Genomic DNA, 25,479 nt, shown 5'->3' with positions numbered 1-25,479 from the left:
ATCCCTGCCATCCTTTGTTTAATTTTTTTTTTTTTTCAATCGTCACAGACAGCATCATTTAGTTGTATACATGCATTTCATATGGAAAGATCGGATGTGATCTACAAGGCATTCCAACAGTAAATAGCACCCTAACATTTATCAAAGCGCTTTGCTGGATTGACCTATATCATTCTTTGCGCTGGGTGACTCGATGAGAAGCCACCCTTTGCTGCCAATGTTGATATATTCATGTGGATTGCCCCAGAGCAGTGCATCATAACGGACATTGAATGGCTAGATGCTGTATAAAGCACTCTGTAACGTTCGAACAGAGAACCCCTTTTACTCTTTCCTTTTTTTTTTTTTTTTTTTTTTTAATACGTTACGAGAGAATCCTATATATAATGGTGCCAAACCCTACCTCGGACTGGACAGAACTGCATGTAAGTAGCACTCGTTGACTTGGATCCTATATGCGACATTATTCTTACCTTTGCTTGCGATACAGGATCGTTTCTATAGGTAAAGTACTAGTGTTTCTATTGTGTGCTTTTGTTGTATCAACTGGTATGTATGACAGAAAGCAGGAAATCTACTCTCTATCATGGAATCAGACCGACCTCTCCAAGTTTATGATTTCTGGCGCTCAATACGGTGGTCCTATTGGTATGAAGTTTGATTTATGCATATTGCAATCTCACTCACGTGTATTGCCTTTTGGTTCTGTAGCCATGATAAGAGACGACAAGAAGGTCTTGCTGCTCCAGAAACAACAGCCCATTAAACCCACCATCTACATGTATACCAGTGCTGGCAAATTGATCGAGCAAATTCAGGTAGATAGTACCAAGCACGACAAACAACACAACCACTGACCAGTGTGCCGTGTGTATAGTGGGATAAGGGCCGCATTGTAGCATTGGGATGGACGGATCAAGAGCAACTGGTTGTGGTGACAGATGATGGTTCTGTGAGGCTGTATACACTCTATGGACAGTATACGCAGTTTTCTCTGGGCAAAGTAAGTTGATTGTGTGCGTTGTTGCCTGGATCATTTGACCTGATTGCGTGTGTCTAGGATGCCAAGAACGATGGTATCATCGACTGTCAAATTTGGGGAGGTGGCCTGGTAGCGATGACCGGAAAATACCAACTGATCAGCTTGACCAACTTTGAGGAACCACAACCCAAGATGATGGCTGAACTCAAGCTGGATGAACCTTTGCACAGCTGGACAGTCGTTCCTCCTCAATTCACACTGAGTCGACATGTGGAAGTCTTGATTGCTACAGGGTCTACCATTTTGGTGGTAGACAGTAAGGAAGTGACAGATCAGCACTTGAACCAAGGCCCTTTTACCAAGATGGTTGTTTCGCCCAACGGTAAATTCCTGGCACTATTCACATCAGATGGCAAACTGTGGGTTGTATCCACTGATTTCCAAAAGAACCTGTCTGAATACTCGACCAAGTCCAAAATTGCGCCTCAACAACTGGTGTGGTGCGGTACTGACTCTGTAGTGTTGTATTGGGACAAGATTGTCCTGATGGTTGGCCCCTTTGGTGACTGGATCAAGTATACGTATGAGGATCCCATCTATTTGGCGTCTGAAATTGATGGTGTTCGTATCATCAGTAATGATAAGTGTGAGTTGCTACAAAAGGTGCCTACCTCCACTGAAAAGATCTTCAAAATTGGCTCTACTGATCCGCCTGCCATGTTGTTTGATGCCTTGGATCATTATGAGGTATGTAGTATGGGAGAAGAGTGTGCGGATCGAAATTCACCTACTGGAGTCAACAGCGCAAGAGCCCCAAGGCAGATGAAAATATTCGAAGCATCAAGGCAGAGTTGATCGACGCTGTTGACAGCTGTATTGAGGCAGCAGGTTTCGAGTTTAGTCACTATTACCAACGAGCCTTGTTAAAAGCAGCTTCATTCGGAAAGTGCTTCCTGGACAATTACAATGCAAATGAATTCGTAGACATGTCGCAAACGATTCGTGTCTTGAATGCTGTGAGATACTACGATATCGGCATTCCATTGACCTATGCACAGTGAGTGTTGATCTGATGGGGGGGCGTATAGGATGCGTATTGACACCTCAAGCTAGATATAAGCGTCTCAGTCCGGATGTATTGATTGATCGTCTGATTAATCGTAACAACCATCTACTCGCTATTCGTATAGCAGAATACCTGAAATTACGCACGGACAAAATCCTGATCCATTGGGCCTGTGAAAAAATCAAATCCAGCACTGAAGATGAGGAGGCCATTTGCAGAACAATTGTGGACAAGCTCGCCAAAAAGCCCGGGCTATCTTATGCCGAGATAGCAAAGACAGCACACGATGCGGGCCAAACACGCTTAGCCACCAAGTTGTTGGATTACGAGCCTCGAGCAGCTGATCAAGTGCCTTTGTTGATTTCCATGCAAGAAGATGAGACAGCCTTGATCAAAGCGATTGAAAGTGGAGACACAGACCTGGTTTACTTGGTCATCTTCCACCTGAAACGCAAGCTTCCTTTGGGCGAATTTTTCCGCATGATCAACAACAAACCAATGGCCTGCAATTTACTGGAAGTGTATTGCAAGGAACAAGACACTGAATTATTGAAAGATTTCTACTATCAGGATGACAGAAGAATTGATAGCGCCAATGTGGTTTTATCAGAGGGGTTTGCTGAATTGGACATTGCAGAACGCATCAAGAAACTCAAAATCGCTGGAAAGATTTACAGCGAACACCGCGAACAAGCGTTTGAAGCCAAGGCTGTAGACGAAGCCGTGAAACTACTGCAATTCCAACTTACACTCGAAAAAGATACCCAACAGTCATTCACAGGTCTTTCCATCAGTGAGACCATTTACAAATGTACAACACTTGGCCAACACAACAAGGCGTCCAAGATCAAGACAGATTTCAAGGTGCCAGACAAGAGGTTTGTTCAATGATATAGTGCAGAAGGAGGCATTGTGCTAATGAAATTAACCTGCTGCTGCAGATTTTGGTGGGTCAAACTGCGTGCCTTGGTGGAAGTTAGAGATTGGGAAAATCTAGAGAAGCTCTCCAAGAGTAAAAAATCGCCCATCGGGTATGAGCCCTTTGTTGAAGAGTGTATCAAGGCTCGACAATATCAAGAAGCATCTAAATACATTCTTAAATGTGACCCTCCTGTGAGACCCATGTTGTTTGTCAAGATTGGAGCCTTTAAAGAAGCAGGTGAACAGGCCTATTTGAACAAGGATGTCGAAGGACTCAGGTATGTTGTGGATTTGAAAGCAGCGTGTGCATATATATATATATATATATATATCTATACTCATCTTGTTATGATGATAGGGAAGTAAGAGCCAAATGTACAAACCACATTGTAGCGCAGGAATTGGATTCGCTCCTTGCTCAGCTTAATGCCAAATAAATCCAATAAACATACTATGCCTTACACAAGACAGGACACATCGTTCTCACTCTACAATCACAGAATATACAAACGTAAATGAGGAGCATAGCATCAGCATCCAGATACCATGCATCCCAGAGCCTTGTTTTTATCTGAATGGCATTATCGATGAGAGTATATACAAATGAGCGTTTTATTGATCTGCAATTCCACGTATACATTGTGTTGCAGTAAGGTATCGTTTGGTATAAAGAGATTATTGTCGTTTTGGTGTGGCTTCAGGAGGAGGATTCAGCACTCTTCCAGCAGACAAGAACCTACAAATGTATCAGTGGCTATTTCAAGCGAAGTACACAAGACACACTCACACTGCCGATTGCAAGGTGGTTAATTTACGAATAGATGGCACTTGTTTGATAGTCGTGTCCATATTATCGCTTAGTTTAACAGTAGTTTGCTCAAGTTGCTTCAGCTGCTCGCGCAATTCCATAAATTGCATCGCTTTTGACTTGTGAGCTGCTGATGGTTGCATGTTTCGAGATGGTTTGAAGCGCGAGAAGAGGAAAAAAGCAGCTTCGAATGTGATGGAACGCGTCGGACTTGGCTCTATTGCCGTGCTGGCCCAGCTTCAAATGAAGGGGGCTCCTCTAAATTGCTCTTCAACCTGCTTTTTTATTTAGAAATGAAATCTGCTAGAAGATCACTAAAAGACACATCAGATAATAAGCGTCGATGGCGTGATAAATTCAAAGAGCAATGCAACGACAGAATGAAGATGGCTCGACAGGAGCAGATTAGTAAATTACGAGAGAATCAGGTAAAAAATGAAAACTGCTTCATTGCATCCCCTTCATTGCTGACTTGCCTGTCTCTCTATCTCAAGTGGATGACAAAAGTGCTGCAGCAAGAATGGATTCAGTTCAAAATGGACAACGAAGAAGCAATGCGAAAAGAGGGCATTGACGACATGGATAGTCTGATAGAACAGAGCATGCTGGACGACGAAGCAGAGATGTATTTACGACAAGAGGAAGAAGGACTAGATCAGGCCCTGGAGGAATTATATCAAACGGTGGCGTGTGTCAATTGTCAAAAGGCAGCGCTGACCTCTTCTCAGATAAAGGGTGTGCCAGTGTTAGCCTGTCCCCAATGTGGATTTTATGCAACCGAGACGTGCTTGAGCACCATCTTGAATGCGAGTCATGGCCATGCTACCTACTGCCATGGACTGATATCTTACTCTTTGGAGCCTGGCACCGACGATACAATCATTGCCGCTTGCAATATCTGTGATTTATGGGATATGTTTAATATGTAAATACTTGTATATACTGTGCATCGTGTATGTGACTGATGGCAACTATCTTTTGGACGTTTTGGGTCTCAAAATTATATCCCACTTTATCAATAAAGCCTTTCTTTCACAGCATACATATACAACATTTGATATGAGAACTACTGTCTTTTCGTCTTGCGAGCAGTACTTGTTTAGCAGGCCGTTGGATTCTATTCGAGTAAGCTTTGAATGTCTAGATCTCTCTCGTAGAACAGTTCTCACACCTTGCATTGTTCACCAAGGAACGACCTCCTGGAGATCCACAATCATACAAAAGCAGCTCAACTTCACTGGAGGCATTGTTGCAGAAAAAAGACTCATCCAATGAGCACGTGTTGTTGGAATCAATCAATAGTACAATTGACTCGCTGAAATGTACAAAAGATACTGTAAGCGCGATACTGACTGTGTCATTTCAAGCAAGTTGTATGACATGTCTAACCTATGTAAATGATTAGGGTTTTTTAGAGGCTTCAGCTTACACCATCATGCATGATTTGTTGCTATTGATCAATGCCGAGAATGAAGACTTGCAAGCCTCCGCTTATGTTTGCTTACAGTATCTTTGCGAGTATGCAGATCACGATGAAGTGGCATACAACATGATGAACGAGCTCGTCTGTGTGGACTGCAATTACGACAATCCACTTGTGTCTCTTCAGAATGCTCGCTTTTCAGCTGTTCTTTTGGAAATGTTCGGCAAGAGTCTTGAAAGGATGACCCGAGCTAGAGATTGGATGTTGTATCTCACCTTGCTTGCCAACTTTTTCGTCACACATATTGAAGCGATGGTCCCAAATTTGATCCAAGACTCGTCATTGGGATCCCCCCGTCCGCCTTCCGCTTGGGATAGCTGTTGTATACTGTATACCAATAGCTGTCTTGACTTTGTCCACTTTATTCACTCCAAGACAGTAGCAAAAGAACCCTCTACGTTTCCTGTAAGGGGCTTGTTCGTGGCATGTGTGCAAGGATGCTAATGCAGTTTGATAGTTCAACTCAACCGACATTGGGAAAGAGGATGGCGATACCAAGAGACGCTATCTTGCTTATTTCCTTACCAATTTGATTTTGGAAAACGTGGTAGCGAATCTTGATTTGCAATTATCAGACACCTACTTTAAAATGCTGAATCCAGTATACGCATCAAGAATCAAAATACACAGATCAAGCGCAAATGCACCTGTCAAGTCAACGGATTGTGCCTACAAGCCAATGTATGCTATTGTGCATCGTACCATGGTAGTATAACAGGCACTTGACGTCTAAAAACTCACGCACACACACACACTGATCTGTTCTGTGCAATTTAGGAATTGTCATTGAAGTATGGCCTTTCATTCAACAACATGCATCAGTTACAAATGTCGCTTTATACTCACACAGATCCAAACTATTCTGAGGGCAAGTGCACACATTGCAAAGAGAGTGCAAATTTAATAACGTGTTGGTTGTAGAACAAAGATCCAGGGAACTTGATTTGCAGGTGATCAACAACAGAGCATATCCATTGAGTTTTAATGGAGCTGCCGTGTTGCTCAGTCTATCATTGTATGACAAACTCATTTACTCCACCATCACATCCAAACCATCTATGGGACTTTATGATGACACGATTGCTATTTACAATTTGACAAAGCAATACTTTGGTATTGCAATGAACTTGTGTCTCAAGTGAGTTAGTCACTATCTACTGTTATATCTCCTTGGGCTTACTTTCGCATTAGATGTCAAGATCAAATCTGTATGGCAGACAAAGGCATTTTTGTCTTACTATTCATGTCTCAAGGAATTGACCATGTCAGAGTTTCCATGGACATGTTGGACAAACAGATACCTGGCCCCTGTGCAGGCCAACCTGCCATCACTTCATCGAGCGCTATACAGGTAAGAACATCTATGAAAAATCCGCGAAATCAACTTGCTCAATCATTAGGCTGTAGTTGCTTACTACTGTAGCGTCAGTTTGCCCTGATTCGACTATCCGATTCATAACATACAAGCTGATAGAAAAATTCATCAGTCTCGGTGACGAACAAGTTCAGTTATTCTTGTTTGAGGAACTGTTACAGACATGTCCGTACCCAAGCATGAACGTAGCCGCTATTGGGCTTTTGAAAGATCACGTCTGCAAGGTATTCGAGGAAAAAAGGGTAATATGAATGTCCTAGTGCCATCATGTCCAGAGGTCATGCTAATACATGCGGATGCAGTTTACTTCAGCCTTTGCAAGCCCTATTATTCTGACAGAGTTTGTGCCCATCATTCTGAAATACAAGGACGTGTGGGAGACAAAGCAATCTGAATTTTGGGATGATTACAGCTATATTATGCAGGCACTAGTGTTTTATCGCACAGTGTGTATCAACGATAAGCAAAAACTGGTACATTATACAGAATGACCTAAAATAACATTGAGAGTTAATCAAAATGCGACAGACTGCACTGTGGGATACTGTAGATACTATGAACGAGATTTATTTTAAGCCGCTGTCAAACTTGTTGGATGAAATAGATACGCAGGTACAAGTGAGGCACCGGATCTGATGGTACTACAACTTTTTTATTCACCTTTTTTTTCAAAATCATAGCATTTAGACAAGGAGATGCAGGTTGAAACAATGAAGCACCAACTTGGACTCATTTATAGTGATATTCTTAATCATAAAGATTTGCAATAAATTGGCATTGGCTCTCCTAAAAAAAAAAAAAAAAAAAAAGGTGAATGAATGTGGCTGCATTAAATACCAGTGGTAATGCACAAAATTAGTTTTATAAAGCACTATGTTTTTGCATTCAAAGTATTGTAGAAGCTACGTAAGGCCATGTTTTAACACTCTTCAATTCGCAATCCCCTTCTAGATAGCTTTTAACAGCATCCACTGTCCTCACAAAAGGTATGTCATGACAGTTGTCAGCCAGCCGCCGCCAAAATATATTCACACTTAGACAAGTATTCTGCTGTTAAAAATTGGTCAAATATTAATATTTTCGACTTGATCAGACTATTTTCTCATATTCGACTATGTAAAGTGTGATGATTGTTGCATCTTCCCATAAGCTTTCTTGAAGCACTTTTCAAAGCGCATCCAATGGTGCCAACTACAAAAGGCGCTATGACTAAAGTTTTTGAGCAATTTTAGAAAATATGAAATGACGTTTTTGGCGAAAATGTCTAGATTTTGCATATGTAGGTCTTACAAAGGTAATATCTGGGGCTGCTTTGGATCGATAGAAACATTTTGAATTACTATACATCTTAATAAAAGTCTTCATTTTTGCTGTTAAAAATGCGGTCGTTTGATTTTCAATGAAAACCATGAGGGGTACCTCATGCGTTTTGATCGATTTTTTGACGAAGTTTTCTTGGTCCCAAAAAAGTTGGGTAAAGGTGCCAGCAAGTTAGCCCTAGACAAGGACAGATGTTTCGTGCTATTCTGGCGGTCTAAAATGGCTTGCAAGGCGAGGAAACACGGCTCAAATGCATCTACATTTCGCTGTGTTTGGTATACTTTAGAGTAGTAAGAGCTAATGTTAGCATGTTGTGTGTCCTTTGATGGATGCACCCTATGAACATATACGCATAGTATTATAAAACCGTTCTGCTAACAGGACTGTACTACACAGCAATTTCCCCATACTCTCAGGCTTTAAATCAAACTTGTTACATGAGTAGTTAATCCACTATTCTCTATGAAGAAATCTTGCTTACTACAACTGCTGTCTACACGATTTGAACAAGTTGGAATTACCTGCTTTAGTGCAAAAATGTGTGACATTGGCCCTGTTCGAACATTCGTTTGAAAAGCACCATACACACACTTGCTCCATTCAGCCACAATTGCTATTGGCAGCTGGTGTCTAGAAACATGTGTGGCAATCAGTTGTTGGCAATTCAAATTGCTTGTAGTGAGTATAGAAATCCTGCAGCAGTTAACATTACGCCCAAATATAAGCCCGTTTGTTTATACCTATAAAATCAACAATACACCATATCGTTCAGAAGTTTTAAACGAGCTACATTGCCTCCCCAAGATCAGAGTGATTAATTGTCGTTGCCAACCACTTTTTTTTTTTTTTTTTTTTTTTTTTTTACAATAGACAGCCAGGTAATGAAGCATTGGTATTGACGTCTTATTTGACAGTTTGTCCCAATGTATAAATAAGCTATGCATGTGGCATATACAAACATGATATGCATAAAACCTAAACTTACAATCGTTCGTTTCAAACTCTAAATCTATATTTACAAGGGGGCCGCATAAAATCTACTTTATTATTCTTTACAGGAGCAATATATGAATGGATGAGTATGGGTGTATGTTGTAGCTAATAGTATGAATGTAATCTATGGAAAGAGGGAAAGGGAAACTGTGGAGGAAGGGGGGAGGGGGGGGGGTATTCGGCTGTGTATGTTTAGTGGTCCACAGAAGCATAGGCACACATCCAAATACGAGTCTTGTATATTTTGAACAGTTCGCGAACCAATTCACGAAAGTCAATACGCTCATTTGCCTTGAAGTAAAATGTCAATTTGCGTCTGTCCCTGTATAAACGAAACGTTGTTAGCCAAAGTGTACACCTCAAGACATATACACACGCACTGACCATTGATATTCGGCATCCACGACTTCCATGTTTAAATTCTTTTGCTTGATTTTGGCTTGACAAATAACCAACGCCTTGTGTTCATCTTGTTGTTTCAATTGATGCGTAGCCAGTTCAGCGGGATTTGCATGGCGAAAGATACGTTTGACACTTGTTACGCCCTTTTCTAAACAAGATGTTTGGCTGGTATCAATGACTTTACCCAAATCATAGCCACGGTCTGCTTCAACAATCACCATTTCGTTCAATTGAATGCGAATCTTGTCATCGTGCTGTACATAAAACCAATCTGATCTGTAATCGCCCTTGAATTGCACCAAGTACACAGTCTGTCCAGGTTCAAGTTGGTCTATAGGGAGTCCCTTTCCTAGGTACTGGACATCAATGGCAGCTGTGGTTGGGCTGAAATACTCGTCAATCTGCTGTTGCTGCAATTGCTGTACGAGATGTTGAACTGGATATTGTTGCTGTTGCTTTTGCTTTGGTCGCTGTTGAAGTGGATGCGATGGAGGAGGCGTGATGGGTCTAACATAATGCTGCTGTGTTACAGCAATTGAATGACGACGATCGTCCAACCTCATCAAAGGATTGTTGTTGTAATCAAACGACCAGATAGACGTTTTATCAGCATCATTTGCCATGAAACCACTTGAAGCCAGCGGAGATGGAAGAGGTGATTTATTGAAGCTGCTGTAATCTTGCTGACCACTACCAATGCTGCTGCGATGAGCACGATAAAAGTAATCATCCGCAGTAGGAGAAGTGTCGTAATATGACGAGGGCACTTGCATAGACGAGAAGGAGCGACTTCTCTTTTGCGGCTCCGTCGCAGCAGCTGTAGTAGCATTGCTGTTCTGCCATGTCGATGAGCTCCAGAGTGCATGCCAAGCAACTCCTGAATGACTGGTGCTGGTAGATGGACGATATGAAACAGGAGATGTTGTTGTTGTTGTTTGTTCATTCTTTGCCATCGGTGGAGAAAGAGGTTTGATTGACCAAGGATAAGAGTCCAGGTTGAAATCGTTCGTAGCCGTGGTCGCTGTTGTTGTAGTCGAGTTGGATGTTGTGTTTGACGGAACAATGTTATACAGTTCGTTTTGCTGTTTCAGATGATTGTTATCAAAAAACCAGTGCTCCTCGTCCTTTACTTCCTGCTGATTTTCTGCTGTTGTCGTATTGTAAAAAGTAGCCATTTTTGTGAACAGATACAAACAAGTAAGATAGAATGAAAAGAAAGAAGAAAGAGAGAGAGAGAGAGAGAGAGAGAGAGAGAGAGAGAGAGAGTTGGCTTTTAGAAACAGGTTGAATAATATAATAGTCTGACTTTTATGCAAAACCATCAACCTAATGAGGAAAAGGCCGCGCCCAAACAAACATATACACACACACCCATATTACGGCAAGTAGAGAGAGAGAGAGAGAGAGAGAGAACCATTCATATACTCACGACACACAGATCATGAATACAGGCTGAATACATGAAACGAGGAGTCTCTATGATTCATGCAGTCTACTAGCATCCGTACCGTACCACGCATTGCATTCTCTCAAAACAACAGACCTTCATTTTCATCAGACGCTGATTTTATATCACACTCTATTATCATATGAAAATGTCCACCCCCTTTGTTTTTTTTTTTTTTTTTTTTTTTTGCTCAATTGGACACAAATGAAAGAAACCAAAAAGTGTTTATTATATTAAAACATTTTGAAAACGAGACACTTAAAGATCCTTCTTGAGAGTACCCATGAATTGGTGCTTCTCGGCAGGAGTTTGGAAACGACCATGACCGAACTTGGAAGAGGTATCGATGAACTTGACGTTGACCTTTTCCAAAGCAGAACGCTTGGTGTGGACAGTGAGGGACTTACGAAGAGTAATGACACGCTTCTTGGAACCAGCACAACAGCCCTTGATCATAACGAAGTCGTCATTGACAACACCATAGTGAGGGAAACCACCCATAGGAGTGATGGGCTTCTCGGTCAAATCGTAATCAGTGGTACCAGACTTGGCATCAGAACCAGTGGCGATACGGTAGATCTTCTTGTTGATCTCAGTACGACGGTGGTAACCACGTTGACCAGCACGAGCAACAGAGTACATGACTCTGCTAGGATGCCAGGCACCAATACAGGCAACCTTACGGAGACCACGATGGGTCTTACGAGGCAACTTCTTGGTACCCCAACGAGCAGTGACACCCTCGAAACCGTGACCCTTGGTGGTGGCAATGATATCGATCATCTCATCTTGTTCAAAGATGGAACCAACGGTAACTTCCTTTTCAAAGTGCTCGCGAGCCCATTCAACCTTATCGGCGACGGAACCACCGTTCAATTGAACTTCCATAAGGTGAGCCTTACGTTGGTGGAGCTTGGCCTTGGAGATTTGAGTGTGAGCAATGACACGGACGACGGAACAGTACTTCTTGATACGCTCGAGTTCACGAGTGACATCCTTGGCACCTTCAGCATACTTTTGAGCATACTTGGTGAAGGCCTTCTTCTTGGAACGGTACCAGTTCTTGTAGAAGCGACGCTTGGCCTCTTCAGAGAGATGTTCAGCCCAGACGGTGGTCAAGGTACGGAGACCACGAGGAGTCTCGACGTAACCAACGACACCGACAACAACCATAGCGGGAGCTTCGATGACGGTAACGGCTTCGACGATTTCCTTCTTGTGCATCTCTATAAGCAGATTTTGACATGTCAGATCACCCATGCCATGTAGATCATCTTTGTGAGTACTTACTGGAACCAGGACGTTCAAGATCACGGACAATGTGGGTCATACCAGCCTTGTAACCCATGAAAGCGGTCATGTGGACAGGCTTCTTGGCATCATCCTTAGGGTAAGCCTTAACGCGACCACGGTGAGATCTAGTTCTCTTACGAGGACCGAAACCCAAATGACCGTGACGAGGAGCTAGATGTCAAAAAATGTTAATTCAATGATTCGCTGGTAGGAATACAATAGGGCCACTTACCCTCAAACTTTCTATAGATGGCAATAGAAGAACAAGGTAATGGTTAGTAAAGCTGTAGCGTATCATTGAGCAATGAGCAATGCCATCAGATCAAATGTCAAGCCAACATGTCCTTTTTTTTTTTCGAGAAAAAATAAATGATCCACGGTAAATTTGATTGACATTTGATGTGATGGAAATTTGCTATCGTTGCCATGGCAATCGTATTGAGATGGATGAATGTACCTGTGCGACTAGAATGTAAATGTTAGTATGTGATGGATGGATGGATGATGGCTGTATAGCATCTTACCATGGCTGTTATAGAGACAATAAAAGAGGAAGATTTGATGCCTTGCTGGATGGATGGTGAGTTTTCTTGATTTTTTTTTGGCCAAATCTTTGTGTCCGGGCAAATTTTGTAGTGTTTGTATAAACGGGCTCTGTGATCTCGGACAAAATGCTAATCAATGAGATAGATGGATGTCATCGACCACACACTACGGAGTTGCTATTCCTCATTTGAAACGCTTCTAGTTTCCATTTCCCCCCTTCGAGAGCTTCATCTTGCAGAGCAGCGCGACTTTTCCTCTTCTTTTTCTATTCAATTTATCGTTAACAAACATTATGGTAAATGCTGCAACATGTGAGGAGCACATGCAGTACCAGTGCTCTCAGAAATGGAAAGCAGAGCAAAAGAAATACTAACATGTATGATACTATGTAGTCTACTTCTAACTCTCAAGGTATCAACACTCTTTTGGACGCTGAACGTGAAGCTTCCAAGATTGTTCAAAAGGCCAAGCAATGTAAGTTTTTCTTTATATAGCAACAGCACCATGACTTACCAAGCGGCATGTAGATCGTGTTCAACGTTTGAAGGATGCTCGTTCTGAAGCAGCCAAGGAAATTGAGGAACTCAAGGCACAAAAGAATACCGAATATCAAAATTTCGTCGCACAGGTAAAACTTATATGTTTCATGATGCTATGGGCCTCTTTATTCAATCTTGTCGTTAGCACTCTGGACAATCAGATCAAAGCCTTGGTAAGGTCGACCAAGAGACTGATGCCAAAATTGAGGAGATCCGTACTGCTGCTAACAACAAGAAACAAGATGCTGTTGATAAGATGATCAAGGCCATCACTAATGTTGAAACCAAGCCTCATGAAAACTACCATGTTTAAATCAGATTTATATAACAACAGCGCATATTTTCTCATTATAAACTTTGTATATCCTGTGTTTCTTTATCGTCTCTCCCTTTCTACAATAAAGAAGAAGAAGAATGGTATATGATGCATTATTAAAATGGCTTGATTTGGCTTTAATAAGATAAGTCTTTAATAGATAGAAAAAAAAAGTGGAAAATGGTATATAGGTAAAGTAAATTGTCTCATGATTACTACGAATAAAAAAGTGAGAGAGAGAGTGGGGGTTGGTGAGTGAGTGAGTGAGTGAGTGAGTGAGTGAGGGCGTTTGGTATTAGTGAAAGTGATTTCTAATTGTGGAAAAACATAAAAATATTACATTGAAGAAAAGGAAACATACAGGTATATAGAAGAAAAATAAAAAAAACATTGGGTATGATGAAGTAGTATAAAAAAAAAAGGGCTGTGCATAGATTAAAGGAAAAAAAAAAGGTATGGCAGTATACATAAGATTATAAGGGTTTTTGATTAAAGATTGGAGTGATAAGGAAGGTGAAAGGAAAAGGGAGCGAAAAAACGAGCGAGATGTATTAGTATACTGAACGACGAATGTCTTCAGGTCCCTTCAAGATACTAATAACAACAGCTGCAGCCAATACACTCAGGAATCGACACCATTGCAAGCTAGAACATGTCAAGTTGTAGATCAAACTGCTCGAGTATTTCATAGCAAGCTGGCACCAAGCGCTAGGTTTCAACAACCACAAGATGTCTTTCAGCATAAAATCCGGTGGAGCTTGCTTTGTATCTTGACGACGGAGCTCGTTCATCCTGGTTTCTATTTCCGATAACGGACGACAGCATAGATCAGGATTCTCGAGCAAAAGGTACACATCTTGTCTGAATCCGCCATCGCTGCCATTTTCGCTGAGACCGTCCAAGAAGCTCATGGCATCGTCTAGTACGTTACGCTCAGAATAAAGGGTATTATCCCATGTCATGTCATTGAAATCGGTGTCGTCATGGCTGGACAACCAAGCTTGCATGGGATCTTTCTTGCTGTTCATCATGGGATGTTGCTGAATTTGATCAAAGAAGCTACCAGTGCAATGGGGAGGCGGTGTGGTAGGGGATAACGGATGACGAAGATAGATTTCATTGTTTTGAGCCATGGAGAGACCAGAAATGGATGAGAAAGTCGACAGATCATCCGAGATGACAGATGCATCGTCTTCAAACTGATGCTGGAGTTTCTCCAATTGCTGCTTATGGCGCTGACGACGCTGGCGACGTCTGGACCGAATTTCAGCTGAATTGTTGCAAGGGGCAGGCACCGTTACGGGATCTTGTTGGTTGTCATGATAGACACTTCCACAGAAACTACCAGCTCCGAAACTTCGCTTGCCTGCTAAATCATAGAAAGGATGATCCTCTGCGCTTGCTGAAGAAGCTGAAGCTGACTTCCAGTCCGAATTGCCAATACTTTCAATTTGGGAGATATCGTCGTCATCCTCCAGGGTGGACAGTGATTCAAAAGGGTCTTGTTGTTGTTGTTCCTGGATTTGCTTTTTGAAATGTTCATGTTGATCGACTCCGCCGCTTACACTGGTTGCACGACTGGTTACAGCAGAAGAGGATGATGATCTACCAAAAATAGAAGACATGAGAGACAGGGATGAAAGTCTAGACATTGACATGGCTGTCAAATTGGAATCAGATTTCTCCATGGCTTCAGAAGTGAGTATCGTTGAGGGTTGATCTACTACTGGATTTTGTTGCTGTTGTTCTTGTAGTTGAGCAAGATCCATTCTATGCGACTCGAGTCTCTTTTCAAGAATATCCATTTGTCGATTCATCTTTTGTGTACCCTCAGCTGCCTTTGATTCGTCAAAAATGGTGGATACAGTGTCAATTGTAGTAATAGCATCCACACGCAATGTCTCTAATTGAGTTTGTAATGAGACTACTTGACGCATCACATCCTGCAGGCCTTGCTCAAGCATACGACGTCGTAGACGAGCAGTGGCTCTTTGAATCAATTCTTGTCGTAATCGCTGCTCATCATCATTGCTCTCGATGCACCACGATGTTCTCTTTTGCTGTTGCCCATCGGATTCAGTGTCGGCATGACTGACATTCTGATGGATGTCTGTACTGAAAAATTGTTCTTTTGTCATTATTTCCTAAAACTAACAAAGCCTTTAGACAACTCAATTGCATAAAAATTGGGGTTTTGAGAGAGATCAATGGCTTGGTTTCTCGATACATTTTCCATTTTGAAAAAAAAAAGGAGAAAAAAAAAACCAAAATCAAGGACCATTCTTCAACACTCAATGTTTGCACGTACCGAAAGTAGAAAGAAGAAGAAGAAAAAAAAAGCTCAAATGCGAATTTGTTGTTATTTTCCGGATAGAAACGAATAAACAATGTTTGTATTTGTGTGAACAGAAGAATTAAATTAAATAAATAAAAGAAAAAGAAGAGGAAAAGAAAATGAAAGAGTGAAATGTTAAAGAAAGAAAGGGAAAAAAGGGAAAAAAAAAAGAGAGAGCAATACATTTTTATGGAGTCCCCTTATAATGTCTTCAATTGGACCAAAGTCATTTGTCTAGAGTACATTTGAAGTGTAAATATATATATATATAAATGTATATTGTATACAGTATTGCTTTGCATTAACGTGGGCAGTCATTGCATTTGGCCCTGAAAGCGTCCTCTTTTTTTTTTTTTTTTTTTTTTTCTGTGGGATCACAAGAGCCGCTCAAGATTATGTGGCCACTTTCAGTTGAGTGAACAATGAGCACGTTTTTCTTTACAATTATATCAATATGTATATTTAGATACCCCACGTTTTTTATACAAGGCATTCGAATTCACAGCTTTGAGGGTTTGCCCCAATTATATGTACAGTTAGCCCCTGAATGATGGCTTCCTCTACATCCATGGTACATGACATGAACCGGTATAGACATCTGTCATTTTTCCTGTATATGAATGTACATATTTTAATTAAGCCATATACATCCTATGGATCTTACCCCACTCTAAAGCGACATTGGCTCCCTTGAATTCTACTCAAGTTATAGTTTCGCTGATTTTGATCGTCATAATGAAATGTTGTAAAATGGCATTTTATTATCACACACACACACACACAAACACACACACACAAACACACACACATTTGACTAAAATACCCAAAATTAATTTCACTTGTGTGAATGCCCAAAACTTGTTTTTTGATCCCCCAATCTATTGCGGTGAGACAACAACTTGTGTGTATCGTGTTTGGGGTTCAAGGAGGAAACAGACATCTGGGAGAAACTCAAGCTTTTTGTGATGCATTCCTACAAAGAAATGTTAATATAAATACCAACTCTCTTCAGATCAGAAACATTTCAAACTGGCATACGTACATGGCATTGAGTTGGTCCCTGTATCGCTGGTTGATTGCCGTGCGCTTCAATTTCTGCGCAGCTGTCAAAAGACCCTATCAGCGTGAACACAAGATGTTATTTAATAACCACATCATTTGACAGAAATTACAGGTGATGAAAAAAAAAAAAAAAAAAAAAAAAAAAAAAAAAAAAAAAAAACTTACATTTTCAGAAGACCATTCCTCGTGAGTGAGATAAACATCATGTATGATTTCAGTTCCTTTGAGCCCGGAATCTTTTGCCTGCTTTAAGAGTGCCACAATAAATGCCTTCTTGATATTTTCGTCATGACATAATTCCTCAAATGATTTGCTTTCAGTTTCGACATGGATCGACTTTGCCATTTCTTTGAGAGCAGGCTTTGCAGGCATTACAATTGCAACCGGGCGAGGAAAGAGGGAATCACCATAGACACAAATGTTGCTCACTCCTAAAGCCGTCTTGTACACCGACTCCAGCTTTTCCAATGCAATGTACTCACCATTACTGAGCTTTACCAAGTTTTTAATACGATCAATCACATTAAGAGTGCCATCTTCGTTCCATTCACCGATATCACCGGTTCTCAGCCATCCATCTTCGGTGAATGCTTCTCTGGTCAGCTTTTCTTGCTTAAAATAGCCTTGTGCTATACTCGATCCACGCACGTAAATTTCGCCTTGGGGCTTCTCATTTGTCGACAAGTAATTGGCGTCAGGCACGTCAACTAGCTTGATCTCACAACAGGGCACTGGCCCACCCGATGCACCGACCTTGAAGTTATCAGGCGCCATCAATGCGCACATACCAACTACAGCGTGGACATATGTGAGATAAGATCATCACCCTTGTTGCTATTGCCATCGCATCATAACAGCTCCCCTCCCCCCCCCTTTTTTTCCCCCATCCATATTGTACATACCTGATTCCGTCATGCCAAAGCCGTTCAAGATGGGTGCTAATGTAACAGACAAGAACTTTTGCGTTTCGGCAGAAATAGGAGCACCACCAGACAAGCCGAATCGAAGACGACCACCTACTTGTTCCTTGATTTGATTAAAGACCATGGTATCCAGAAATCCGCTGGGCAGATTGCGGTCCATCAACCACGATTTGGTGGAAAAGGCACGATTGAAGATAGCTTGTGTGGCAGGACTCATCTTGGCCACGTTACTCAACACGCCTTTGCGAATGGACTCCCAGACGGCAGGGACACCGGTCATGATGGTTGGTTTGAATTCTTTGATATCACCCTTACAATTACGCACGGATGCGTCGGTCAGGGTACGTGGAGAGCCGTAGCCTAATGTAACGCCCCAAAACAAACAAATGTTCTCGACCAAGAACTCGAGTACATGTGCTAGTGGCAAATAGGCCATCATTGTATCTTGTCCGTCGAAAATGTAGTGTCCCACCAAGAGATCAACGCCAGCAACTATCAAGATCCATACAAAAACAAACAATTAAGGTTCAGTGTTTTGATCTCAGTGATAAACTCGAAACATACCGGCGCCTACAAGATTGGAGTGATTCAAGACAACACCCTTGGGTGCCCCTGTGCTACCTGAAGTGTACATGATACAACACAAATCATCGCGTCCGGGTTTGTTGGGCCTGGCAGGGTGCTCTTGACCTACAGTCTTGAGTTGGTCCAAAGTGATGACACGGTCTTGACCCACAATGGCTTGGATAGTACTCAAATCGTCTTGTTTTACTTCGCCTGTATAGACAATCAAGGGCTTGACAACGCATTCGGGTAAGACGCTTGTTAGTGTTTTCAGTAGTTCGGCAGTGGTATAAATGGCCTCGACTTGAGCCTCGTTCATTGAATGCAGCAATCCCTCAGGTCCCAATGTTTCGTAAGCAGTAACGATAGCAATGTTTTGGGTGAACGCACCATGAGCAACTGATAGCCATTCGACACTGAGAGCAAAGGAGCGTGTGAGAGCTGGTAGACAGGATGAGCTGTTAAATGCTTACCTCGTGGGAGCAAAAATTTCAATTTTCGATTGAGCGGCAAGGCCGTAATGCAACAGACCCGAGCCAATATCATGGACCATGGTAGATAGCTCGTTGTAGGTGATATAGTGGTAGGCAGAGAGTTGAAAGTACTTCCAGGTCTTGATCTGCTTGGTTTCCACACCATCAATCACTTTGGTTACTTCCTTGTCCTCGCTCACCATCTTCTCAAGACGACGATAACCCATAGCCTGCTCGTCACCTCGTCTTTTGACACTGTATTGCAATACATCGTAAAGCGTGTGGACACCTTGAGCGGGTGTGTCAACAATTTCATCTTGAGCTAATACGGAGCGATGAACAAAACTCTCGCCTTCTGCTTTAGATCCAACGGTAGTGGATATTTGTGGAGACATGTGTGCGTTTAATAAATAATAGATAAGAGAGAAAAGCAAGTGGGAAAAAAAAAAGATTCAAGCTTGATTTTATACACATGTAAACAGATCTATATTCGGAGTCAATGCTCTTCCCGTTTGACTAGAAGCATATGCCATTGAGTAATTACGTATTATAAAGCCAACATGGATGGATGATTTATTTCAGATACAGGCACAGCCAATTTTCACATGACAAATAAAAAGCGCAAATCCTCCACTGACAACTTGTCCAACGCATTCGAATTCTTACCCACTGTGCTTTCAACAAGGGCAGTCTTCTTTTCCTGAAGCTGCACGATACGACTCTCGATACTGTTTTCAATGATCAGCCGCGTAATTTTGATGGGTCGATGCTGGCCCAGTCTATGAATACGATCCATGGCCTACAAAAAATTTAAAGCGGGTTAGCATGCTTACATTAGCCAATTCCGATTTTCCTTGTGCGTTAATTTACTTGTACTAAAGAAATAGATCAGCATGTGTTGGATAACAAAAAAAAAAAAAATACAAAACTTACATTCAGCAGCCTATATGGAAATATTATAGGAAAAAGGAGGGAAAAGATGGTTAGATTTTAGAAAAATCATCCAATTTGAGATGTAGCTCCAACTTACAGGGTTCCACCAAGGATCACTACATAGGAACAAGGTTTAGATACAGTAAAAGTAAGATGATGGCATGATCATTACCAAATAAACACTCGACTGGCTTCGGTCAAATTAAGTGCAACACCGCCTGCTTTAAGACTAATGAGAAATACAGTGCAAGTGGGCTTTGTCATGAAGCTACAGATCATACATTAGCATAGCTTAGCAAGTGCTGTTGACATTGGCAATACATACTGATTGATAGCAGCTGCACGCTTCTCGGGTGACATGGTACCATCGAGTCGAATACACTCAAATCCAGCTCGTGACAATCTCCAATAGACGAGATCAAGGAAATTGACGAATTGAGAGAATACAATACTACATTGTTCGAGTCAATAGGGATGCTCCTCTCATAACACCCAGCTTGCTTACCTCTTGATGGTCTTGTCTTCGCGACGCAACTTGGATAGCTCTTCGACAAGCGCTTCAATCTTGGTTGAGCTTCTCCACTTGTCCATGTCGATACGGTTTACAATACTTGATTTAGAGTAATTGGCGTTTGCACCAGGGCCACCAGCGACTTCCAGGGCAGGCTGCGAGAGATCCACTGAAAATTCAGCAAAGCAAGAGGGACAGCGAGGGCTCTCACCACGCTCATCATCAAAGCTATTGCAATATTGAACGCAACATTCTCTACAGAAAACGTGCTTGCAAACAGCAGCAATGGCATCTTCGGGTGGGTCATTGCACAACATGCATACCAGTTGTTGGTTGTCAGTCTTCTTCTTGGTCACCAAGTCTGGATGGTCAGCGCATTGACGCATCTTCATCAGCAGCTCAAAGATATTGGCATAGTTGTTCAGCACGGTTCCTGCCTCCACGTAGGTGGTAAAGGTGCGAGCGACATCAGAGTAGAGAGAGGTATAGACATCTTCTTCTTCGTCACTAAAGTAATCACGACGTACAATGACTGTACGAGGAGGAAGGCCCAAATCATCAGCACACTGGATTTTGGTGCGTCTCAACATGATTCTATCCAACAAGAGGCCCAGTTTTTTGAGTGCAAGGCGACCATCATTGACGTAACCGTTGTTTTGGATGGGCTTAAGAACTTCATTGTTCCACCAGCAGACATGGCTCATGGGCGTATGGTGGCAGGTATCGCAAGTACGCTTGTTGGAGAAACGCCAGGCAATCTCTTTGCAAGGACACTTGGTACAATAATAATAGGCAAATGGATCGGCTTTCATAAAACGAATCAACGAGTACAATTCGCCAACACGGTTTTGCAGAGGAGTACCCGTGAGGGACCACTTGAAGTTGCCTTGTACGTTGAATACAGATCTGGCAGTGTTGGACGATCTGTCTTTGATGTTATGTGCCTTTGAAGAGCACCAATTAGTATGCCACTGTATATACTAGTGTTAGCAATAGATGGCTTACCTCGTCCAAGATCACGCGATGCCATTTGACTTTATGCAGTATAGATTTCTCTTTGTAAATGGCGGCATGGCCCACCTTCTTTACACCGTATTCCTGACGTCGAAACGCCGACTCCATAATAGCATCTACCATTGCGATCAATACCAATGTCTCGCATTCAAACCACTTTTACAACTTACATGTCGACAAGACAACATCATACTTTTCCAAGTCGGATTGTTTCTTGGTACGATTGGAACCATGGAACACATGAACAGAAAGCGCATTGTCAGTATGCTTAAGGATCTCTTCTTTCCACTGCATAATGGCCACGGTCGGTGCAATGACAAGGTTGGGTTTCTTCTTGTCACTCAGAAGTAAAGCAATGGTCTGAATCGTCTTGCCCATACCCATTTCATCAGCCAAGATACCACCTTTGAACTAATGCAAGATGGCATCAATATCACCTTCTCGCAGCACTCTCTCTCTCTCTCTCTCTCTCCCAATACTTACCGTCTCTAATTTCTCTTGTGCCAACATCCATCCGACTCCGTAGTTTTGAAAGGGCAAAAGAGGCAACTTCAAGGCAGCAGGCTGTTCAATAGGGATCACTTTAGCAGGCTCAATCTTTTCTAGATTCTCCCAAATATCCTCTAATTCTGGATGTTGGATCAGGACCTTGTCTTGCGTTTTCTTGTACTACAAATAAACACCAAAAGGAGAGAACGTGTTGAGCGCGACTTCTTGTGTACCATTGCATAAACACACTTACATGAGGCACTCTAGCCGCTCTACGTCTTGGATTCACTCTACGTCTACGGTTGTTGCTGCGATCGGCTAAAGGACGATCATCATCAGATGAGTCTTCATCATTGGAGGTGGACTCAGCTTCAGAGGAGGATGAAGAGAGGTTGGGTTCGTCTTCGAATTCGTCGTCTTCTTCTTCTTCTTCTGTGTCTTCTGAACCAAAAGTAGGGTGTCTACGGGATGCCAGGATATTCGAAAGCGCCAAATCCAAGTCGACCTCATCATGATCTTGTGTTTCGTTATCAGAAACTTGCTGGGAGCCAGAATCAAACTCAGTTAGAGTAGAAGGCAATCTTGGAGAAGGAACTGCGGAATCAGCCATGACACTACCATCCAATTCATACTCTGTATCGTTCAGGCTTGCAGGTGATGTGGCACTGCTGCTGCTGACAATACTGCTATTGGCCGAAGTAGATGCTGTGTGATTACCGCTGGAGCTAGGATTTTCAATCTTGATTATAGCAATTCGACGTCTCAAGACACTGGCTTCTCTCTCAAGCTTGGGACGAGGAAGGGGCGGATGCATGGACGCTTCTTCCAACTTGGCTTTATCCTTACCCTTATTTCGAGGCGAAGAACGTAATGCCCTGGTAGCAGGCATGGGAAGTGGTTTTTGGAAATCGCCATCGTCATCGTCGTCCTCCTTTAGCTCTATGGAGTGTGCATGAAGAGGATTTGACAGTGAAAAGGAGCTGGCAGGAGTGTCAATCTCCATCTCATCGGATGAAGAGGGTTCTAATCTTTGCTTCTTGGATACTCTTGAAGATGAACGACGAGCAGCTACCATCTTGACGTCTGCGTGATATAGGTGTGTTTAAAGGAAGAGGAAGAAGAAAAAGAAGAAGCCTGTCTCTCTTGTTTTTAACAGGTGGAGCGTCAAGTTTGATTTGACGCTCTTCAATTGAGGGTCAATTTTGGTTTGATGTCTAGTAGATTATTGGCCGAGGTTGGTGTGCCTTGAATAGCAAATATAACTCAAGTGGTGGTGTTCTACAAACAAAAGCCAAATGAAAACTGCGTAGTAAAGCATTTCTTGTATGTCTATTGAAGTATCGTGAAATAAATCCTTTCAAAAAGTCGAAGCGCTCATTTATCATAGTCATTTAATTACAACCGTTGCTATATATATATATATATATATATATATATATATATATATATATATATATATGCTATTGGCAGATCAGAATATGAAACCATACGCTCGATCATCATAATTTACTACGGATTTAAGCCACCGTCGTTTGTTTGAATAGCATTTATGTGTAACTTGAAATTAGGCTATCAAGCAAATGCCATTCGTCAATCTAGCGTCTTTGTTTGGGCCCATCGGTTCAGAGAAACAAGTACCTGTAGTTCGTTCATGAGACTACATTTAGGCATTATTCTCCGTGCCCTCCATCTTTACTGGCATTGGATCTATCAATTGACTTGATCCATTTAGGCAGAATGAGGTGCATGTACAGCAGCAGCAGAAAATAAGTTCAAATCCCGCTATTTTCCACATGTCACTCGAGAATCGAAATTGTGAATAATTCGACATTGAATTTCCTGCTATCCGCAATTTCTCTAAATGCACTATAGAAAGTGTACAAAGCACATTATTGGTTGTAGAATCAGCTTTAAATTCTCTATCGAATGGTACTAAAAACTCTTTCATGTCTTACCAAAAAATATTTCCCAAATTAGGAAAGCTTAAAAATGCTTATTTAGCCGAAAACTCGCATTTTCTACTAATACACATGTTGAATTTTAGTTTTATCCGATAGATGAACTCTCAGGCTTCCATTTCATTAATATATGTCATGGTAAAAAACGTCGTCTTGGGGGGGGGTGAAAAACGCAATCGTTTGATTTTCGAAAAAAAAAATAAAAACACGTGGTACCCCCTCATGAAAAATGTGAGGGTGTAAGTCATGATTTTCGACCTAAAAAAAATCGAGGAAATGCTATAGCAAGCAAGGTACAAGACAAGAGAAGTCGTTTGGTGCCGCTCTGGCAATGTAAAACGGCCTACAAAGGGAAATACAGCTAGACTAAAATCCTCGGTTTTTGCTATATTTGGTTTATTAATGGCTCAAAACTGCTGAAATTGATGTACTCTATGGTCTGAACATGCTGTATGAACTAAACTACATGCTGTGCGTCCTCTGAAGTTGGAGATACTCTTCATTGCTTCATTCTTGGGTAGTTTTGCAAAGTACATTACGCTGAGCCTAACAGTTCAAGCATAACGCTGTAGCTCTAGTGAGCGACTCTACTAGCAACGTGTTTTACTTAAGAGAAAATGGTACCTTGTATGCTTTCGTGCCAACAGGTGTTTCAGCTGACACATGCCACGTTTGAAACCTTGTAGGATATAGGCCTGTATAGAACATTGAGCAAAGACATTTAGCTGCAGGCAGTTTGGTCCAATCCATTAGCGAGTAACCAGTCTATTATAACTTATTCTCTTGAAGCTGTTCAACCCAATAGAAGTGTGGAGCTCCTCTACTTTTTCCATTTATTCGGAATCAGTACAATCCACCCACAGAAACGTATGCAAAATCACAATTTATACATTCATAGATTTGAACGTAGGCACATCGCTCTACTGACCAGTGCTAGAAGCGCTTTCTACACTGAATATACATTGAATATGCTTGATGAAATCAACCAACGGTATGCCAGGCAAATGGAGACTGCACTACAATTCATACTTAGTTTATGGCTTTTGCTCTTACAGCCATGAGGCTGCTGTACCTATGTCGCGTATCTTGACCAGTTCCTGGCTGATTATTTCCACAAAAAGTTTTCACTACTTCAATATATATTTTGACTGATTTTTTTTTAAAACTAGACTGTTGTATCATCAAACAACATCACATTGGGCTTGGGCTACATCTACAGAATCTATTCAAAACAGAACAAATAAAACAGAGGTTGTTTGAAATTATCTGAGCATGTATAAATCTTGAATTTTGCTCGGAACATGTATTTAACAAGAGTCATAATATAATCTCAATTTGATAGAGACATACTCTCGTTTTGCATAGAATTGCATAGCCTTCCATATTTGAATTAATCTTCTTCCCACCCAACCAGCTTAACCTCATTGTTAAAACTAGAGAAACGACTTGCGTCATGCCTGAAGAACATAAGCAAGATACTTATAGTGACAGACCAAATATTATTGCTTTTAAAGTCGTTATTAGAGTGATTTTCAAAAATCATGGAAAAGAAATTGACGTTGTTTGCGGGGAAGTAGCAAAAAAGCATAAAGACAGTAAAGTAATAACAGATAAAGGAATTTTGAGCCGCGAAACAAAAGATGCAGTTGACTCGATACTTGTGTTGGTAGAAACAACAGCACAGACTTGTAGCGTACAAATCAGTGGCAGTGCTTGCTTGATAGCA

The 25,479-nt window shown here is 41.6% G+C and overlaps 10 protein-coding genes across 10 annotated transcripts; 4 read left to right on the top strand and 6 right to left on the bottom strand.

Moving 5' to 3' along the window:
- Positions 1-386: 386 nt before the first annotated feature.
- On the top strand, positions 387-3,406 carry ATC70_005306 (uncharacterized protein; the record flags this gene model as incomplete). Its single annotated transcript, XM_064824601.1, has 10 exons — positions 387-425; positions 491-504; positions 563-648; positions 712-818; positions 878-1,003; positions 1,061-1,729; positions 1,786-2,039; positions 2,096-2,926; positions 2,990-3,247; positions 3,328-3,406. 10 exons carry the CDS (start codon positions 387-389, stop codon positions 3,404-3,406), a joined length of 2,463 nt encoding a protein of 820 aa, XP_064677537.1.
- A 238-nt stretch (positions 3,407-3,644) lies between these two features.
- On the bottom strand, positions 3,645-3,920 carry ATC70_005305 (uncharacterized protein; the record flags this gene model as incomplete). Its single annotated transcript, XM_064824600.1, has 2 exons — positions 3,645-3,705; positions 3,757-3,920. 2 exons carry the CDS (start codon positions 3,918-3,920, stop codon positions 3,645-3,647), a joined length of 225 nt encoding a protein of 74 aa, XP_064677536.1.
- A 150-nt stretch (positions 3,921-4,070) lies between these two features.
- On the top strand, positions 4,071-4,706 carry ATC70_005304 (uncharacterized protein; the record flags this gene model as incomplete). Its single annotated transcript, XM_064824599.1, has 2 exons — positions 4,071-4,205; positions 4,272-4,706. 2 exons carry the CDS (start codon positions 4,071-4,073, stop codon positions 4,704-4,706), a joined length of 570 nt encoding a protein of 189 aa, XP_064677535.1.
- Positions 4,707-4,836: 130 nt separating this feature from the next.
- On the top strand, positions 4,837-7,405 carry ATC70_005303 (Aldo_ket_red domain-containing protein; the record flags this gene model as incomplete). The annotated part of the gene is made up of 11 exons (XM_064824598.1): positions 4,837-4,902; positions 4,967-5,113; positions 5,183-5,665; positions 5,718-5,966; positions 6,038-6,128; positions 6,182-6,398; positions 6,452-6,611; positions 6,668-6,877; positions 6,938-7,108; positions 7,164-7,247; positions 7,316-7,405. 11 exons carry the CDS (start codon positions 4,837-4,839, stop codon positions 7,403-7,405), a joined length of 1,968 nt encoding a protein of 655 aa, XP_064677534.1.
- A 1,735-nt stretch (positions 7,406-9,140) lies between these two features.
- On the bottom strand, positions 9,141-10,525 carry ATC70_005302 (uncharacterized protein; the record flags this gene model as incomplete). The annotated part of the gene is made up of 2 exons (XM_064824597.1): positions 9,141-9,270; positions 9,333-10,525. The coding sequence occupies 2 exons, from the start codon at positions 10,523-10,525 to the stop codon at positions 9,141-9,143; spliced, it is 1,323 nt and encodes a 440-aa protein (XP_064677533.1).
- Positions 10,526-11,055: 530 nt separating this feature from the next.
- Positions 11,056-12,157, bottom strand: ras2_1 (RAS2 protein; the record flags this gene model as incomplete). The annotated part of the gene is made up of 2 exons (XM_064824596.1): positions 11,056-12,023; positions 12,088-12,157. The coding sequence occupies 2 exons, from the start codon at positions 12,155-12,157 to the stop codon at positions 11,056-11,058; spliced, it is 1,038 nt and encodes a 345-aa protein (XP_064677532.1).
- A 771-nt stretch (positions 12,158-12,928) lies between these two features.
- Positions 12,929-13,488, top strand: ATC70_005300 (uncharacterized protein; the record flags this gene model as incomplete). Its single annotated transcript, XM_064824595.1, has 4 exons — positions 12,929-12,931; positions 13,029-13,110; positions 13,164-13,264; positions 13,321-13,488. The coding sequence occupies 4 exons, from the start codon at positions 12,929-12,931 to the stop codon at positions 13,486-13,488; spliced, it is 354 nt and encodes a 117-aa protein (XP_064677531.1).
- Positions 13,489-14,042: 554 nt separating this feature from the next.
- ATC70_005299 (uncharacterized protein) lies at positions 14,043-15,629 on the bottom strand (the record flags this gene model as incomplete). Its single annotated transcript, XM_064824594.1, has 1 exon — positions 14,043-15,629. The coding sequence occupies one exon, from the start codon at positions 15,627-15,629 to the stop codon at positions 14,043-14,045; it is 1,587 nt and encodes a 528-aa protein (XP_064677530.1).
- A 1,148-nt stretch (positions 15,630-16,777) lies between these two features.
- On the bottom strand, positions 16,778-19,243 carry RPL44_1 (40s ribosomal protein L44e; the record flags this gene model as incomplete). Its single annotated transcript, XM_064824593.1, has 6 exons — positions 16,778-16,799; positions 16,869-16,942; positions 17,054-17,679; positions 17,791-18,303; positions 18,376-18,791; positions 18,849-19,243. 6 exons carry the CDS (start codon positions 19,241-19,243, stop codon positions 16,778-16,780), a joined length of 2,046 nt encoding a protein of 681 aa, XP_064677529.1.
- A 206-nt stretch (positions 19,244-19,449) lies between these two features.
- On the bottom strand, positions 19,450-22,870 carry prp3 (U4/U5/U6 small nuclear ribonucleoprotein prp3; the record flags this gene model as incomplete). The annotated part of the gene is made up of 9 exons (XM_064824592.1): positions 19,450-19,647; positions 19,879-19,897; positions 19,954-20,049; positions 20,107-20,232; positions 20,287-21,236; positions 21,298-21,422; positions 21,477-21,717; positions 21,790-21,975; positions 22,049-22,870. The coding sequence occupies 9 exons, from the start codon at positions 22,868-22,870 to the stop codon at positions 19,450-19,452; spliced, it is 2,763 nt and encodes a 920-aa protein (XP_064677528.1).
- Positions 22,871-25,479: the final 2,609 nt, after the last annotated feature.

This window comes from Mucor velutinosus, assembly GCF_035048745.1.
Source record: "Mucor velutinosus strain NIH1002 chromosome Unknown tig00001542, whole genome shotgun sequence".
Taxonomy (NCBI): Eukaryota; Fungi; Mucoromycota; class Mucoromycetes; order Mucorales; family Mucoraceae; genus Mucor; species Mucor velutinosus.
Note: the sequence above shows the minus strand (reverse complement) of the source record. Positions and strands in the feature narration are given on the sequence as shown.